At 29.5% G+C, this 18,089-nt stretch overlaps 1 protein-coding gene and 1 long non-coding RNA gene across 2 annotated transcripts; one reads left to right on the forward strand and one right to left on the reverse strand.

Moving 5' to 3' along the window:
- Nucleotides 1-2,586: 2,586 nt before the first annotated feature.
- LOC145106505 (uncharacterized) lies at nt 2,587-5,475 on the reverse strand. Its single transcript, XR_013707590.1, has 4 exons — nt 5,399-5,475; nt 5,175-5,269; nt 5,000-5,076; nt 2,587-2,695 (listed from the first exon to the last, which is right to left on the reverse strand). It is a non-coding gene; the product is annotated as an uncharacterized LOC145106505 (long non-coding RNA).
- Nucleotides 5,476-14,349: 8,874 nt separating this feature from the next.
- On the forward strand, nt 14,350-16,871 carry LOC145120339 (uncharacterized). The gene is made up of 4 exons (XM_079056169.1): nt 14,350-15,076; nt 15,207-15,515; nt 15,687-16,168; nt 16,290-16,871. The coding sequence occupies exons 1-4, from the start codon at nt 14,350-14,352 to the stop codon at nt 16,869-16,871; spliced, it is 2,100 nt and encodes a 699-aa protein (XP_078912295.1).
- Nucleotides 16,872-18,089: the final 1,218 nt, after the last annotated feature.

The following is an 18,089-nucleotide window of genomic DNA, read 5'->3' on the forward strand; positions in this document are numbered from 1 at the left end:
TACCTTAAGTGGTAATTAGAGTTATGTGACAGAGTATCTTGTATGCTATGTATGTGATGTGTTGCACTGCATTATTTCTATGTGATTTATGCTGTGTGTATTCCAGAGTTTACAGAGTTAGGACCGGAAGGTCCACAGAGTTAGGACCAGAGGGTCCACAGAGTTAGGGCCAGTAGGCCCACAGAGTTATAGCCTCGAGTGGCTAATATGTGTTATATGTGGTATTTTGGGTAACTCACTAAACTTTGTGCTTACAATGTTATGTGTTATGTGTTTCAGGTTTTCTCAGGTTCGCGGGACGGCACCGGCTTGATTGTACACACCAGAGAAAGAGTTGTATTTTGAGGATCCTGGATTATTAATGGAGTTGTGCTTGTATTTTGAATAAACGAGATTTCTATACAATATGTTATGAAAAGTATGCGATTTTGAAATGAAAAATCTATTTGAAACATTTGGGTGTTACAATATATATATATATATATATATATATATATATTATATATATATATATATATATATCTCAATTCCTAATAATTGTCTCCCCTAAATGCCACTTGTCCCCTCCTTAAACCCCCAGCAATCCACGTGTCATTCTTCTGCCTCTATTCTCACTTCTTTTCCCGCCCATTTCCTACTTCAGGAATGTAAATCATATCCTAAAAATCAGCTCTTTGGTTACGTTATTGTCCCTGCATTCAAACAAATTTTGAATTTTCAATTTCATATCTTCTCATATCCCATATAATCAGCAATGGTTTTGAATTAATTGATCTTTTACCAAATATATAGCCATCAAATTAGGAATTAAATCACGATTAGAATATTCTCTTCTTCTATTCATTGTATTTATAAATACCGAACCCCTAAATATTTTTATATGTTTTGACGACTTTCTGCTTCTTCATCTCTGCAAAGTGCAAAGTACCATCTTCTATCGTACATTTCAATCCATCAGGTCAGTGTAAAACAAAATAATCATACTTTCTTTTATTCTGTTTATTTCTATCTTCTTCTCCTTCTGTTACAAATTTCATATAGCAACCTAGAAACAAGTCTGTCGATCTATATGTGTTGCTCTCTGTGTGTTTCATCCGCATCATATTCATGCTTATACTTATTTTTTTTTCTTTTTTAATAAAAAACATATGATTGTTTTACCAATCACACAGAAATTTAAATTTAAAACTACTTTGCAATGAACTTTAAGATCTTATATTGCACTATACATTAAAGTCGAACATAAATTAATTGTGTATAATTTTTTACTCGCGGTGCAGTTTTTTTTCCTCAATCTGACTTTCACAAATGACTGTTTTGCTACCCCATGATATTTAAATAATTATAATTCAGAACCATATTTGAATAAATTAAAGACTTATGATAGCAGAAAAAATACCTGTCATAGAATACATATGTGCTTATCCAAATCTCCATCTCCATTCTTAATAATTGAGATAAAATGGAGGTATCTGTTGAGGCAGTGAATATATTTTGATATATTTTTTCTCTGTTCACTATTTTGTTTATAACCTGCAAACTAATTGTAGGAAAATAAATATTATCAAAGAAAGTGGGGCTGTCCTATACAAGTAGGCAGTAATGCTTTCTTCATTCAATTAAGTTTGAAAACAAAATTAATTTGACTGCAATTTTCATATTTATAGATTTTCAGAATTTCATTTCCGCAAACATTAGTTACTATTGATATTGATTACATATGATATGAAACTCTTCAATCTTACTTTCGCCAATGACTTTTTTGCCCCTTTATTTGTAATTTAGCAATTTTCGCAAAACATCAAGATCCCATGAGAAGGAAGTATGAAAATAAACAAAAAAAATAGTGTTACAGAATTTTGGCAATAATGCTTTCTTTTGTCTTATATAGTTTAAAAGTATACTTCTTTTAACAATTTGCAATTTGGACTTCTTTATGCAAGTAAATAATAACACTTCTGCCTACTTTTCATATGCAAAGTCAGTTTCAATGTCTTACAACAATTTGTAGTAGTCTAAATTTCTTATTGACACTGAAGTATGAAGTCACACACAAAATTTAGTTTTATTATTCTAATTCTTTCTTATGAGAGCAGAAGAATTACCTGTCATAGAATACATATGTGCTTATCTTGTCTTTTATTTAATTAATTTATATTTTTCTCCTTTTTATTGCAGATAAATGGCAGCACCAAATATTACCTTCATATCTGATATGGATGTAACTAGGGATGACTTGACTTTCAAGCTTCGTGTCATAAACCTTTGGCATCAAATGTCTTTCTAAAACAAAAATGAAATTTGGTCAATTGAAATGATCTTACTGGATGAACATGTATGTTACAAAAACTATTTTTATATTTTTCTTACACATATTTCCTTAAATTTAATTACTTTTTAACTTTTTCTTATTGTATTAAATATTGTTTGGGGAACAAAATCCAAGCAATGGTATCCAAACGAAACATATATCGCTTCAAAAATGTAGTAAAGGATGGGATGACATTTTACATCAAAGGTCCAAACTTTGCAGCATTGAAGACGGGTAGTTTTAAGTTAACTCGTCATGATCAGAAATTCACATTCGTCCAACAAACTGTTGTTACAGAGTGTAACAATTTTTCTGGATCTCTGTTTGGCTTTTCGTTTGTTGATTATCAAGCCGTGTTATCATTGACCCATCCTCAAGATACATCTGTTGGTAAGTACATATCATTATATGTTTAAATATAATATTCTATTTTCCTAACAGAAAAATAACATAAATTTGCCTATTTTTTGTTTAATAGATGTTATGGGTTTGGTTGTTGCAATTGCTGAGATACAACAAGGTCATCCAGAGAAATCAAAACACAAGCTGAACATCCGCATCCAAGATGCAAAGTTGATTTTCTTATATGTTTACATCTTATAATTTATAAATTTTAAATTATGTTATCTAAATATATCATTTTTTTTATAAATATATTTCTTTTCAGCGGTTTGCAACTTCATGTCAATTTGTGGGGTGAATATGCGTACAAGATGCTTGATTATATAAATAACAATCCAGACAATCGTCGCATCGTTGTTATTCTTCAGTTTGGTCAGATTAATGTTTGGAGAGGTATTCAAATTATGTTATTAATATTTATGTTGCCCTCAATAAAATAATATTATATACATTTTTGTTATAGATCGTCCAAGTGTAAACACCTACTTTACCTCTTCCAAGTTGTTCATTAACTCTGACATAGATGAAATTACCAATTTCAACAAAAGGTAACTTATGTTTTATTCTGTTTATTGTACAATAACATCCTTTGCGTAACTACTTTTTTTTGCATACATAACAGTTTGGATGGAGATGATCGTCCCGATTCATCTACAAATACATTTTTGATTATCTCATCCAATCAAATTTCTGCATATGATGATTTTATGGTAAAAAATAACCTGAAGGGTATCGCTGAGGTTTGGGAACGAGTCGAGGTATTTCATGTGTTATTGTTTGTTACAATTTAATATGTTTATTTAAATATTTTTACCATGTTTTGTGTTTTTTGTTATGTTTGTATTATATAATTATAATATATTTCATTTACAGTTGTCTTATGTATGTTAATCTAAAATACATACCTTTTTTTGTAGAAATGTAATTTCGTTATCGTGGGTACTATAAAGGGAATTTTACAAAACCAAAAATGGTATTATGAAACATGTACCAACTGTTCTGGTAAAGCAAGTGAAAATGATGCTCATCAAACAAAGACTTATGAATGTCATAATGAAAATTGCACAAAAACTACCACTTCGGTTGTTCCAAGGTTGCTACTTTACACTTGAATTGTAATGAACTATCTAATATTCCATGTTTATCACAATATTAATATTATTATCAATTTTTTTATAGGTTTATGATTCCTATACGCGTGCAAGATAATACGGGAACTCTAACCTTAACCATGTTTGAGAGAGAATGGAGGTATCTGTTGAAGCAGTCAGCTAAGGAGTTTGTTAAAAAAATGATTGAGGTCTTATTTTAAATTTAATGATAATCATATAACTTCGTTATATACTATCACTTTAAACAAAATATTTTTTTTATTGTTTTTAATTGCAGCGTGGAGACGATCTTGGTTTATATCCGGGGGAAATTAATGCATTGAAAGGTTTGAAATTGGCCTTTAAAATTTCTGTTTCAAAATTCAACGTGTCCTTCAAAAACAACCAATATGGTATTGCTAGAATAAGTGATGATGAGACTTTAATCGAACAACTTGAAAATAAGTTCACCGAGTCACAGGTATGTACTTACTTATTTTTTGTTGTATTTTATTTAAACATTCATTTACTTTTTAGAACATTGTTTAATTGTTTATTTTTTGTATTATACAACCTTCTAATTCACAGTCGTTTGATTTTGGTTCGGTCGATTTGCAATCTCAAGATATAAAAAATTTAAAGGTTAAATACATTTTAAATTTCTTACATATTCTCTAAAACATAAATTTATTTTAGCAATAATAATGTTATACGATTATATATTTTTTTAGGATGCAGTTTCTGGCAAGGACGATAACATAACTCCTTCCACTATCGACAAAAACGACACAACAAGTCCAATGAAGATTTTGAACACAACACCGGTGTTAAAGCGAAATTTGGAAGAAGTTTTCGATTTAGAGATAAGTGATCACTTATCTACATCAAAAACTCCAAAAATAGGTCCAGATGGTCCAGGAAAACAATTGTTGAAAGTAAAGCTAGAGAAAAATGATTGATTTACTCTTTTCTGGGATATTTTAATAGATGTTCCATTTTGCAATTGCATGGACAATTACTACTTTTAATTTGAATACTGGATTTTTCACGTTATGGTTTTTCATGCTTCAGACATTTGTTTCCTATGATTGTTTTTTAAATGGTTGTTTGATGTTCACTTTTTATTATCCTGTTCATTTATTTTTTTATTAACTTTGTTATGATAATATTAATACAAAATTATCATAAATCTAACCTTAGGTCCAGTGCAGTAACTCACACCATCAATCCACCAACGGATCCCAAGATCCACCATTTCATATCTTAAATTACCTGCAATAAAAACAATAAGATGCATATTGCTATCATATCACTAATTCTCTATTAACTTTGTTATGATAATATTAATACAAATTGATCATAAATCTAACCTTATGTCCGTGCAGTAACTCACACCATAAATCCACCAACGTATCCCAAGATCCACCATTTCATATATTAAATTACCTGCAATAAAAACAATTACCTGCAATAAAAACAATAAAAACAATACGATGCATATTGCTATCATATCACCAATTGTAGGCCAAATTCAAAAAAAAAGATGATTATTCCCAATTAACGTCATACACAGTAAAAGATAGTCTAATATTACCATCTGCTGTGTGAGAATTGCTTTTGTACATCATTGCATTGAATTTGTCATTGCAGCCATGTAAACCTTGTCAGCACCTGAATTCATAACATTAAAAAAATATAAACCACGGTTTTATTTTTATAAAAAAAACATAAAATAAAATAAAATAAAACATTCCTAATAGTCTTACAGGTCCAATGTCTGCAATCAAATGCCAACATGTACTTCCTTCCCTAAATGCCATGTGTCCCCTATTTAAACCCCCATCAATCCACGTGTGGTTCTTCTGCATCTATTCTCACTTCTTTTCCCGCCCATTTCCTACTCCAGGAACGGATATCATCTCCTAAAAATCAGTTGTTTGGTTACCATATTCATCCAATTTCAAACAAATTTTGAATTTTCAATTTCATATCTCCTCATATCCCATATAATCAGCAATGGTTTTGAATTAATTGATCTTTTACCAAATATATAGCCATCAAATTAGGAATTAAATCACAATTAGAATATTATCTTCTCCTATTCATTGCATTTATAAATACCGAACCCCTAAATATTTTTATATGTTTTGACAACTTTCTGCTTCTTCATCTCTGCAAAGTGCAAAGTACCATATTCTATCGTACATTTCAATCCATCAGGTAGGAAAATAAATATTCATTGCAAAGTACCATAATAATAAATATTCATTGCAAAGTACCATAATCATACTTTCTGTTATTCTGTTTATTTCTATAGTCTTCTCCTTCTATTGACTATTTTGTTTATAACCTGCAAACTAATGGTAGGAAAATAAATATTCATGAAAGAAAGTGGGACTGTCCTATACAAGTAGGCAATAATGCTTTCATCATTCAATTAAGTTTGAAAAAAAAATTAATTTTACTGCAATTTTCATCTTTATAGATTTTCAAATTTTCATTTTCGCAAACATTAATTACTATTGATTACATATGATATGAAAGTCTTCAATCTGACTTTCACCAATGACTATTTTGCCCCTGTCTTTGTAATTAAGCAATTTTGGCAAAACATCAAGATCCCATGATAGACTTTTTTACTCGCGGTGCAGTTTTTTTTCCTCAATCTGACTTTCACAAATGACTGTTTTGCCCCTTTCTTTAATTGTGAACTTTAAGATCTTTTGTGTTATATAGTTTAAAAGTATACTTCTTTTAACAATTTGCAATTTGGACTTCTTTATGCAAGTAAATAATGACACTTTGACTACTTTTCATATGCAAAGTTAGTTTCAATATCTTACAACAATTTGTTATGAAGTTATTTTAATTCTTTTTTCACAGAAATGGCAGCAGAAAACATCACCTTTATAGCTGATGTGGATTTAACTAGGGATGACTTGGCTTTCAAACTTCGTGTCATAAACTTGTGGAATCAAATGTCTTTCTACAAGAAGGATGAAATTTACTCAATTGAAATGATCTTAGTAGATGAACAGGTAATTAGAAAATTTAAAAATATTTTTTCTTTGTAAATACAAAATATAATTTTCTTATAAATGCCAATTCATATCAAACTTCTTTTAGGGAAACAAGATCCAAGCAATTGTCCCAACAAAAAATATCTACAAATTCAAACATATTATAAAGGATGGCCATGCATTTTACATAAAATTTCCAATCTTTGAGTCACAAAGGATAAGTTGTTTGAGGTTAACCCGGTTTCATCATAAACTTACTTTTGTCCATAACACTGTTATTACGGAGTGTGATGACTTTTATGGACCTACATTTGGTTTTCAGTTTGTTGATTATCAAACGATTATCTCATTGATACATCCTCAAAACATTGCTATCGGTTAGTTAATTTTAATTTATTTTAATTATTGTCAAAAAAAATTGACTAACATATTATATATTTAAATTCACAATAATGTTTCGTTCTTCTTTGTTATTTTTCATAGATGTAATTGGATTGGTAGTTGCTTTTGGTGACATGTTGTGAGATAATTCTGATATGAAAAAACACAGATTCAACATCCAAATACAAGATGCAAAGTAGGTTTTATACACACACACACACATATTATAATTAATTCAATTAATTTGAATCATTTTTTTCCAGTGGTTTACAAATTCGTGTCACTTTGTGGGGTTATTATGCCTACGAAATGCAAGAATTTATTGATAACAATCCACACGGTCTTCGAATCATTGTCATTCTTCAATTTGCGATGCTTACAGTTTGGAGAGGTATTTATTTTTCTTATTATATTTTATTTTATAGTAATTTAAATAACATTGTTGATTAAAGTTTCGAGAGGTAATTTATTTTCATATTATATTTTATTTTATAACAATTTAAATAACACATATACAATTTTGTTTAGATCAACCGACAGTTAACACATATTTTCCCATGACAAAGCTTTTCATTAACACCGACATTGATGAGATCAATGTTTTCAAACAAAGGTAATTTATGTTTTATCATTTTTTTTCTATAATTGCCCTTTATGTGACTAATAATGTCGGTGTTTTTTTTTTATAAAAACAGTTTTGATGGAGATGATCCCCCTGACACCTCTTCGAATACAAATAAATTCATTCCATTTAATCAAGTTTGTAAGCATGATGATTTAATACACAAATTTCAGTTCAAGACTAATGCAGATGTGTTGGATCAAAGTAAAGAAATTGTCAAGGTTACATTTTAAAACTGTTGCTGAGTTATAATTTTTAATAGGAAGTTTGAAAAACTTTATTTGTTTACATTCATGGTTTAGAAGGTTGAAACATTTGTTCAACATCATTATTTGTTTGAGTGGTTTCTTAAATAAATTATGGATTATACATTTTTTTCGCATATCTATCTTATAAAAAAAATTTCTTAATGTTTCACCTGTATCTTTCTGCTATTATGTAAAATCATTGCATGGTTACAAAGTGACAAAGCACTTAGGTGTGGTTATCACTAAGTAAAATTTGTTAAATCATTTATTGTTTAATACTGTTAAGAGATGAAAATTGTATTAGTCTGTGCCATGAATTAGTTTTATAATAGATAATACTGTTAAGAGACTACAATTTGATTTGATCATTTTTCAAAAAAAAGTTGTTAATATTTATTGTTTTTTCTTATTGCAAGTAGGTATACTTTTACATGGCATGCATGTTAGTTGCTTCTACAATTATGGTTATTACACATTATAAAAAGTACATTGTTGTTTCTGGTAAATGAAAAAAATATGTTTAATCTTGAAGTTGCACGAGTACTTTGTGCTTGGCTTTATCGATGTATTTTTAAATAGTTATTAGGCAATTAAATAGTTATTAGGCATTTTTAAGTACACATAGGACGAACAAAAAACAAACAATGAAAACAAATGGCAACATTAATAGAAAAGGGCATAATTGTAATTTTTCTATGTCAAAGAAATTATAATTGTTTTATCTTTTGCTTATTATAGGAATTTGACATTATTGCCCTTTGCCTAAATAACTGCCATACAAAAAACTTATTTGGTATGAGATTATATAAATATGAGAAGCAATGTACTTTTACAATGATATAATTTTTAAAACATTAAATATGCTAAGTAGAATGCTAACAATGGTATAAACTTAAAATTACAACACCATGAAGATATTTACAATAAAAGACAAACCACAAAAAAGCGTAAGTATATGCAAAAGGATAATGCTTTATTAGGTATTACCCAATATTTGTATAAGATAATATAAAAGGGCATAATTATCATATTATATTTAAAAAATAAATATGGCAGTTTTATTGTTTGTTCTTGGTACAAGATATTGCCATGTGCTATAAGTTATAGAACAATCAATGTTTGTTCATATATTTTAAGTTAATTTGATCAATATAAAAATAGAAAGCCTGAAACAAGATTTCGTAATTACAGACTAAGGGGACATGTGCTATAAGAATTACCTGATTCTCATTACTAACAAATGTAGCATTCCATAATTTTCAAACACTTCAATAGAAGCATGTGGCTTTTGTAGGTTAAGAAGATTTTGCGATTTTAAATATCGTTCCAGCCAATTCTGCAAATAATATGATATTCTAAAGCATTAGTCTTTTTTTATTATATCAAATAAAAACAAATATGGCTCTCTCCAAATATACAAAATAATCTTCAATAATTATGAAATCCTTAAAATTTTTCAAAAGTCCAAACTACCCTCCAATAATGAAGAAAATGATGTTGACTGCCAATCTATTCCAATGTTTTTTCATAACAGCAACCTGGGCAACTTCTAATACATGTAAAGAATACATGTAAAAAATACATGTATTAAAAAATACATGTAAAAAATACATGTAAAGATGTTGATTGTTGGTCAAATCCTTCAATTGGAAGAAAAAATGGTTTTCAGTATTTTGAAGATTCTGAAAAAGGTTGTTGAACCTGTGTACACAACCATGTCCTTAATTGTTTCTCTTCTACTACCGACAAAAAACATTAAAAAAAGGTTGTTCACTTATGGTTAAACAGTGAATTCATAATTCATTCCATTCATGAATTTACTCAGATTTATCAAACTTTCTACCTTTCGTAATTTGCATATACAAATGTATACCAAATAACATCACACTCTTCTCCTAATCCCCTTTAAAAATTGTAATACAATACCGGGATGTTTGAAATACGAAATGAAATTACACTAGCGGGAAGTAAAATTTTTAGAGAGATATTCGGGATTTACTTTTTCACATACATAAACATCTATTATGACCTCAAAATTTAATAACGACAAAGTATTCCACCCGATTTCAACCAATTTGCATCTTCATCATAAAAAAGCCCTAATTTGTTACCTGTTGAGATCGCATGTAAAGAAGCCTTTCGTCGGTTCACTATTAGCTAAAAGTTCCCGTTTTCACCCTGTAATCGCACGAAATCCATCCTCTTTCGACCACTGTTCTTCCGATTCTACACAAGGTCTCCATCGTATGGTCTGGTATGTTCCTTTTCTCTTTTCCGATGCACCGATTTTGTTAGATGCCAAGACAAAGTTTCTATTTACTCCCTATACTATAAACAAAATACTATCTGATTATAACCCTTTTATTTGTTGTTTTTATAAATTATTATTATTATTATTATTATTATTATTATTATTATTATTATTATTATTGAAATTAACAAATTGATATGGAATGGGCTTTTCTAACTAGATTTAATATTCGATAAACCGATACATAATTCCAATCCGTTAATATAATCATCACATAAATACTGTTTAACCCGTTCAGGACACAGTTTTATTTCTATTTCATTATTTATCAATTCATGTATTCAACTTTATACATGATTACATGACCTACCGTCTGAAACAGTTAGTTTTAAATTATTAATCTTATTTTTAACTATATTCCATTTTTTTCATTACATACCAAACAAGGACATGAATGCAACAGACGCTATAGAGAGAAGAAAAAACAGGAAGTTATATTTGGATAACAAAAAATCCAAAAAACAATTCACCACATCATCGTCTCATCGTACACCTACTACACATGTTATTCATTGTACCCAATACGATAATTTTCTTAATTTATTTTGCATTGATTATATGTTTTATTTATGTATTTTAAATATGTAATTGACTATTATTTAAAAAATAAAATTAAATTAAAATAAAAAATATTTATCTTTTATATCAGACAATATGACTTTAAATTGTTTTCTACTATTTTACAGGTTCAAATAATACTACAGAACCAACAAACGCCAAAGAGATGAGAAAAATTAGAAAAATATATTTGGATAATAAAAAATCCAAAATATTACCTGCCACATCTTTCTATCAAGATTCATCTGTTACACATGTTTCTTACAATTCGAATAATGGTATTTATATTTGTTTTTTTTTTAATTTAATTTTTAATATTAAAAGTATATAAAATTTGCCACACTCTTGAATTTATTATTTTTTAATAATTAATATTATTTCTATTATTACTAACTATTTATTTTTTCATTATATAACAGATGTCTACAGTCGTGGTCGTAGTTTATCTAGAGATAACTATACAGATGTTACCTTAGACAAGGAAAATATAAACTCTGTCGAATCATCTATATATCAAGATACAATTATTAATCCAACTTCAACAAATAGAAACGTTACAACACCCTTTTCAACAATTTCAAATGGTATGTTTTCATATACACAAATTTAAAAATATATGCTTCACATTTATATAATTCATAACAATTTATAACATTCTAATTTTTATTTTAATTTTTTTAGGCAATTATATTTTTAATAAAAACGTTCAAACACCACTATCTACTAACAAAGATAAATATGTGTTTGGTACTGCCACGGTCTCCACGAATCGTTCGACGATAATTTAGAATTTTCCTTCAACAAATATAAATGTTAGAACTCCACTTTCTAACATTTCAAATGGTATGTATTTCTAAATACACCAATTTAAAAATATATGCTTCACTTTTATATAAATAATACCAATTGCTAACGTTTTTTTTTCAGGCAGTTATATATTCAATTATAACCTTCAAACACCACTATCTATTAACAAAGATAATTTTGTGTTTGGTAATGCCACGACATCATGCAATCGTTCGACAATAATCCAGAATTCTTCGTCAATCAAGTTACCAAGAGGAAAACATCAATTAAAAAGGAAGACTCCATCTATATCCGCTATACCTATGTTTGATCTGACATTAGATGAAGAAAATTTTGATGATCCTATTATTCAAGATATTTTCTGCGGTATATCCAAAGGTGATCATAATTCTAAAAGTTTTAATATTATTAAATTTTATTTTATACTTTTGTTTTTTATTATTTTTTATATTTTTTGCATTCAACAGATTACTTGGATCATGGAGACCAGATTGTTATATGTCAGATTTGTCATGCAAAATTATGGAAAGCTGAATCGATTAGAGGGCAGAAAAAAGGCAATACATCTTATTCCCTATGTTGCGGTTACGGCAAAGTTGAGCTACCATCCTTAAAAGAGGCACCGCCATCATACCAAAATCTGTATAGATCAGTAGATTCGAAAAGCAAACACTTCATGAAGAATATTCGACGTTACAATTCGATGTTTTCATTTACATCGATGGGAGGCAAAGTTGATTCATCCATCAACAGAGGCAACTCACCATACATATTCAAACTTGGTGGTCAAAATTATCATAGTATGAGAAGTCTTTTACCTACACCTAGTTCAAGTCCGAAATTCTGTCAGTTATATATATATATATATATATATATATATATATATATATATATGATACGGAGAACAAGATTTCAAATAGATCAACAAGTATTGGGTATATTTTTACAATTAACTCTAATAGATCAATTCAATTCATTGATTTTTTTTACTAACATTAAATAATTGTTTATAATATTTTCAGTGGACGAACGACCACTTCTACATCAACTTCAAGATCATATGATCTCCAGATTATAGAATTTCTGAAGGATATGTTAGATTCAAACAATGCGTTGGTCAAGTCTTATAGGATGGTAAGAGACACTCTTCATGAAAATCCTTCAACTAATTTGAAGTTAAGATTAATTGGAAAAGGGGAACAAGATGGAAGGACGTATAACTTACCAAGTTCTTCTGAGGTTGCCGCTTTAGTTGTCGGTGACGTTTGTGATTCAATTGAAAAAAGAGATATTGTTGTTCAAACTTCATCAGGATTATTACAACGTATCAGTGAATTGCATCCTTCTTACCTTCCTCTTCAGTATCCATTACTATTTCCATATGGCGATGATGGTTACAGAGTTGACATTCTTCACAGAGGTATTTCATCTTCAAGTAATAGCAAGCGCCCGACCTGTACAATGAGAGAATTTTTCGCTTACAGAATTCAAGACATGGATCAATCGTTCTCACTAATTCTTAATGCAAAAAGGTTGTTCCAACAATTTTTGGTTGATGGTTATACCATGATTGAAAGCGAGAGACTATTTTTCATACGTAACCAACAAAAAATTCTCAGATGTGAATCTTATGAGAATTTGCGTAATCAACAAGCACTTGGGAGTACAGATATTTCTAACGTCGGGCAACGTGTGATCTTACCTTCTTCATTTACCGGTGGTGCACGCTATATGATGCAAAACTATTTGGATGCCATGTCGCTCTGTAAATGGTTTGGATATCCTGATTTTTTCATAACTTTTACATGTAATCCAAAATGGCCAGAAGTTCAAAGGTTTCTTAAGGACACTTCACTTCATCCAGAAGATAGACCGGATATATTATGTAGGTTGTTTAAGATCAAGTTGGATGCATTTATTAAAGATTTAAGGGAAAATGAAGTTTTCGGCAAGGTTCAAGCAGGTATTTAAATTTATACTTTAATGTATACTTTTAAATATAATAATTTTTATTTTTCCTAAACATATTTATATTTATAGTTAAACTTATAATTTTAAACATATTTTATTTGCTAACTTGTATTTTATTTGTATATTTTGCATGCAGTGGTTTATACAATTGAATTTCAAAAAAGAGGTTTGCCTCATAGTCATATATGTCTATTTATGCATGCTGACTGCAAGCTTCCTACAGTTGAATATATCGATCCCATTGTTTCTGCTGAGATTCCAAATATCGATGATGATCCAGAATTGTATTCACTTGTCAAGGAGTTCATGATTCACAGTCCATGTGGAGCTGAAAATTTGAATTGCCCATGCATGCTTGACAGAAAGTGTTCTAAAAACTTTCCAAAGCAATTTTGTAATCATACTTCAGTTGATTCAAATGGTTTTCCCTTATATAGGAGAAGAGATGATGGGCATTTTGTTGAAAAATCTGGTGTTCAGTTAGATAACAGAAATGTTGTTCCATACAACAAATATCTGTTGAAAAGATATCAGGCACACATTAATGTTTAATGGTGCAATCAAGGATCTTCCATAAAGTATTTGTTTAAATATATAAACAAGGGTCCTGATAGAGCTACCATTTCTATGGAGCCGACCAATAATGATTCCGATAACAACGATGCAGTGGATGAAATTAAAGAATACTATGATTGTAGATATATTTCTGCATGTGAAGCATCATGGCGGATTTTTAAATACGATGTTCATTATAGGCATCCTGCTGTGATTAGACTACCTTTTCATCTTCCTGATCAACAACAAGTTGTATATGAGGCTGACGATGACATTGAAGATGTTCTTGATCGCCCTTCAATTGCTTCTTCAATGTTCACATCTTGGATGAAGTGTAATGCAATCAATAAAGAAGCATGGAAACTTACATATTTTGAATTTCCTACAAAATTTGTTTGGAAACGTAAAGATCTGATTTGGAAGCCAAGGGAAATTGGATATGCGATTGGTAGAATTCACTCGGTTTCTCCTAAACTTGGAGAAGCATATTTCTTAAGAATTCTTTTAAATAAAGTGAAAGGTCCTAAATCATTCGAAGAAATTCGCACAGTCAATGGTGAACTATGTTCTTCTTTTAAAGATGCGTGTTATAATCTTGGCCTTTTAGATGATGACAAAGAATTTATCGATGCAATTAAGGAAGCAAGTCTTTATGGATCTGGTTTTTATTTGCGGTTCTTATTTGCTACGATGCTATTGTCCAACAGTTTGTGTAAACCAGAGATTGTTTGGCAAAACACCTGGGAATACCTGTCAGATGGAATTCTTTACAATCAACAACAGAGATTAAAGTCTCTTGGTAATCTAAAATTTTCTCATTATTATTAAAATACTATCATATGAAATTTTAGTATAAATCCGATTATATTTTACTTTTTAATCAATTTGTTTTTTTATATGTTCTAACTAATATATTATTTTACGTATAGGTTTATTACTAAACGCAGATCAACTTAAAAACTTGACTTTGTTTGAGATAGAACAAATTTTACTCCGTAACAATTCCACCCTTAAAAATTATGGAAAGATGCCTTACCCAGATGCTGATTCTGTTTCATCTTCAAACAATCGTCTTATTACCGAGGAGCTAGATTATGACATACCAAATTTAAAGAACGAGTTCGATCAGCTGTTTGTTGCATTAACAAATGAGCAACGACACATTTTTGTCGATATCATGGACGCAGTTAAACATAATAAGGGAGGTGTATTCTTTGTTTATGGTTATGGTGGAACAGGTAAGACATTTCTTTGGAAGACAATTTCTGCAGTAATTAGAGCTCAAGGTCAGATTGTTTTAAATGTTGCTTCAAGTGGGATAGCTTCATTATTATTGACTGGAGGCAGGACAACACACTCTCGGTTTATAATTCCCATAAATATTAATGAGGATTCTTTTTGTTCAATAGATCCAAAAAGTGATCTTGCCAGTTTAGTAAGAAAAACCTCATTGATCATTTGGGATGAAGCACCCATGGTACACAAACATGCATTCGAAGCTTTAGATCGAACTCTGAAGGATATATTAAAGTGTGTCAATCCTGCGAATTCGAATATTCCATTTGGAGGGAAAGTGATTGTTTTTGGAGGTGATTTCAGACAAATTCTACCTGTTGTTCCAGGTGGCAGTAGACAAAACATTGTTAATGCTTCTTTAAGTTCTTCTTATTTATGGCAACAATGCAAAGTTCATAAATTAACAAAAAACATGAGGTTAACTGTTGGAAGCGATCTGTCTGCTATTGAACAAATAAGGGATTTTGCAGGTTGGCTTTTGGACATAGGAGAAGGTAATCTTGGTGGTCCGAATGACGGTGAAGCAATTGTTGATATTCCACGGGATATTGTTATTACTAATCCACATGATCCTATAGGTTCATTAATCAGTTTTGTATATCCTTCTATACTGGAAAACTTCAACATTGCTGATTATTTTCAAGAAAGAACAATACTAGCTCCCAAGAATGAAGTTGTCCAAGAAATAAACGATCGTTTGCTGTCATTGTTTCCAGGGGAAAAAAAAAGAATACTTAAGTTCAGATAGTCTATGCCGATCCGAGTTTGTCCATGATGAGTTTGATGCAAATTTATACTCACGTGATGTTTTAAATGGTCTTAAAGTCTCAGGTCTTCCAAACCATAAGCTCATTTTAAAAGTCGGTGTCCCAGTTATGTTATTGAGAAACATTGATCAGAAAAATGGCTTATGTAATGGGACTAGACTACAGGTTAAATCTTTGGGCAAACGTGTTATTGAGGCAGTTATCTTATCTGGAAGTAATGTTGAAAACTGGACTTTTATTCCAAGAATGTCTTTAACTCCTTCTGAAGACAAGATCCCGTTCAAATTCCAAAGAAGACAATTTCCATTAGCTGTGTGTTTTGCAATGACAATTAATAAGAGCCAAGGACAATCTCTATCGAAGGTTGGTTTGTTCCTCAAAGAGCTTGTTTTCACACATGGTCAATTGTATGTTGCTTTATCCAGAGTTCAAAGTAGAGAAGGATTAAAATTATTGATTTTAGATAAAGATGGTAGACTAACAAATAAAACTTCTAATGTTGTGTATAAAGAAGTTTTTAGAAATTTGTAAAAAAATTTGTACAATTTTATTATTAATATAAATTTCGTTATTTGTTTTTTGTTAAATTTATATTTCATTTCATAAAATTATAATTTTTTTGCATATCTACAAATACAAAATGCCAATTGCATATTCAAACCACTACCGGTTCGCATTTTTAACGATTAGTTATGTCGTTATCTTATTATTGCAAAACATATTAACTAATCATTACATTAATTATTATCAATTATTAATATTTATTTTAAATAAATAAGTATAATTTAATTAAAAGAATTAATTTCTAATCCGTGGTGCCCACGGGTTATAACCTAGTATATATATATATATATATATATATATATATATATATATATATATATATATATATATATATATATATATATATATATATATATATATATATATATATGACCGGTCTAGAAGGGTGCGTCATACAAAGATTCATATGATATATTCTTCATTTTTTGTATCTCCAAGAATTTCCATATTGTGGAAAAAATTAGTAGCAAAACGACAAAAAAGTTATAATCAATTGCCGTTATGAAAGGATGTGTGGTATGAAAATTCATATGATGGATTCTTTGTTTGCATCCATAAAAATTTCCGAAGTTTGGGAACAAATAAGTCACCAAAACGATTGGAAAATATTACACAACAAAAAGACCAAAAAGTTATAATCAAGTATTGTTATGAATTACAGAAATGGTCCCTATGATATAGTTAATTTTTTAGTTTTGGTCACATTTTTAGTTTTGGTCAATCGTCGAAAAAATTGATGGGTTATATCCTTGTGGATTTTGAAAACTAAATTAATTGTCCTTGGTCCATATAAAAAGACTAAAATATATTTTTTTTCAATAATTTATAATTTATAATTAAAGAGTATAAAACAAATTATAGATTATGGGCTCATCTCAACCCATCTTACATCCCACCAACCCCACCCCACCTCCTTCTTATGTAGTAGATTGTTTGAGAAAAAAACCTATTGGTATTGCAAAAAATCGAATGTCGATGTTTTAATGTTCTCACGGTAACAAGGTTTTCCATTGAAACAATCGTCAAAAGGAACCTATCAAAGTTAATAGATAAAGATATGTTCATGTTCTCATGGTACCCAACCAAACTTAATTCCTTGAAAAAGAAGTATATTTTAATGACTTTTGTGTTCAAAATTTGGTATCAGTGACAAGTTTTGTGAATTGGTGACTAACTTTTTTGTTG

Source organism: Lactuca virosa, chromosome 1 (assembly GCF_052849685.1).
Source record: "Lactuca virosa cultivar CGN04683 chromosome 1, Lactuca_virosa_CGN04683_v6, whole genome shotgun sequence".
In the NCBI taxonomy this organism is placed as follows: Eukaryota; Viridiplantae; Streptophyta; class Magnoliopsida; order Asterales; family Asteraceae; genus Lactuca; species Lactuca virosa.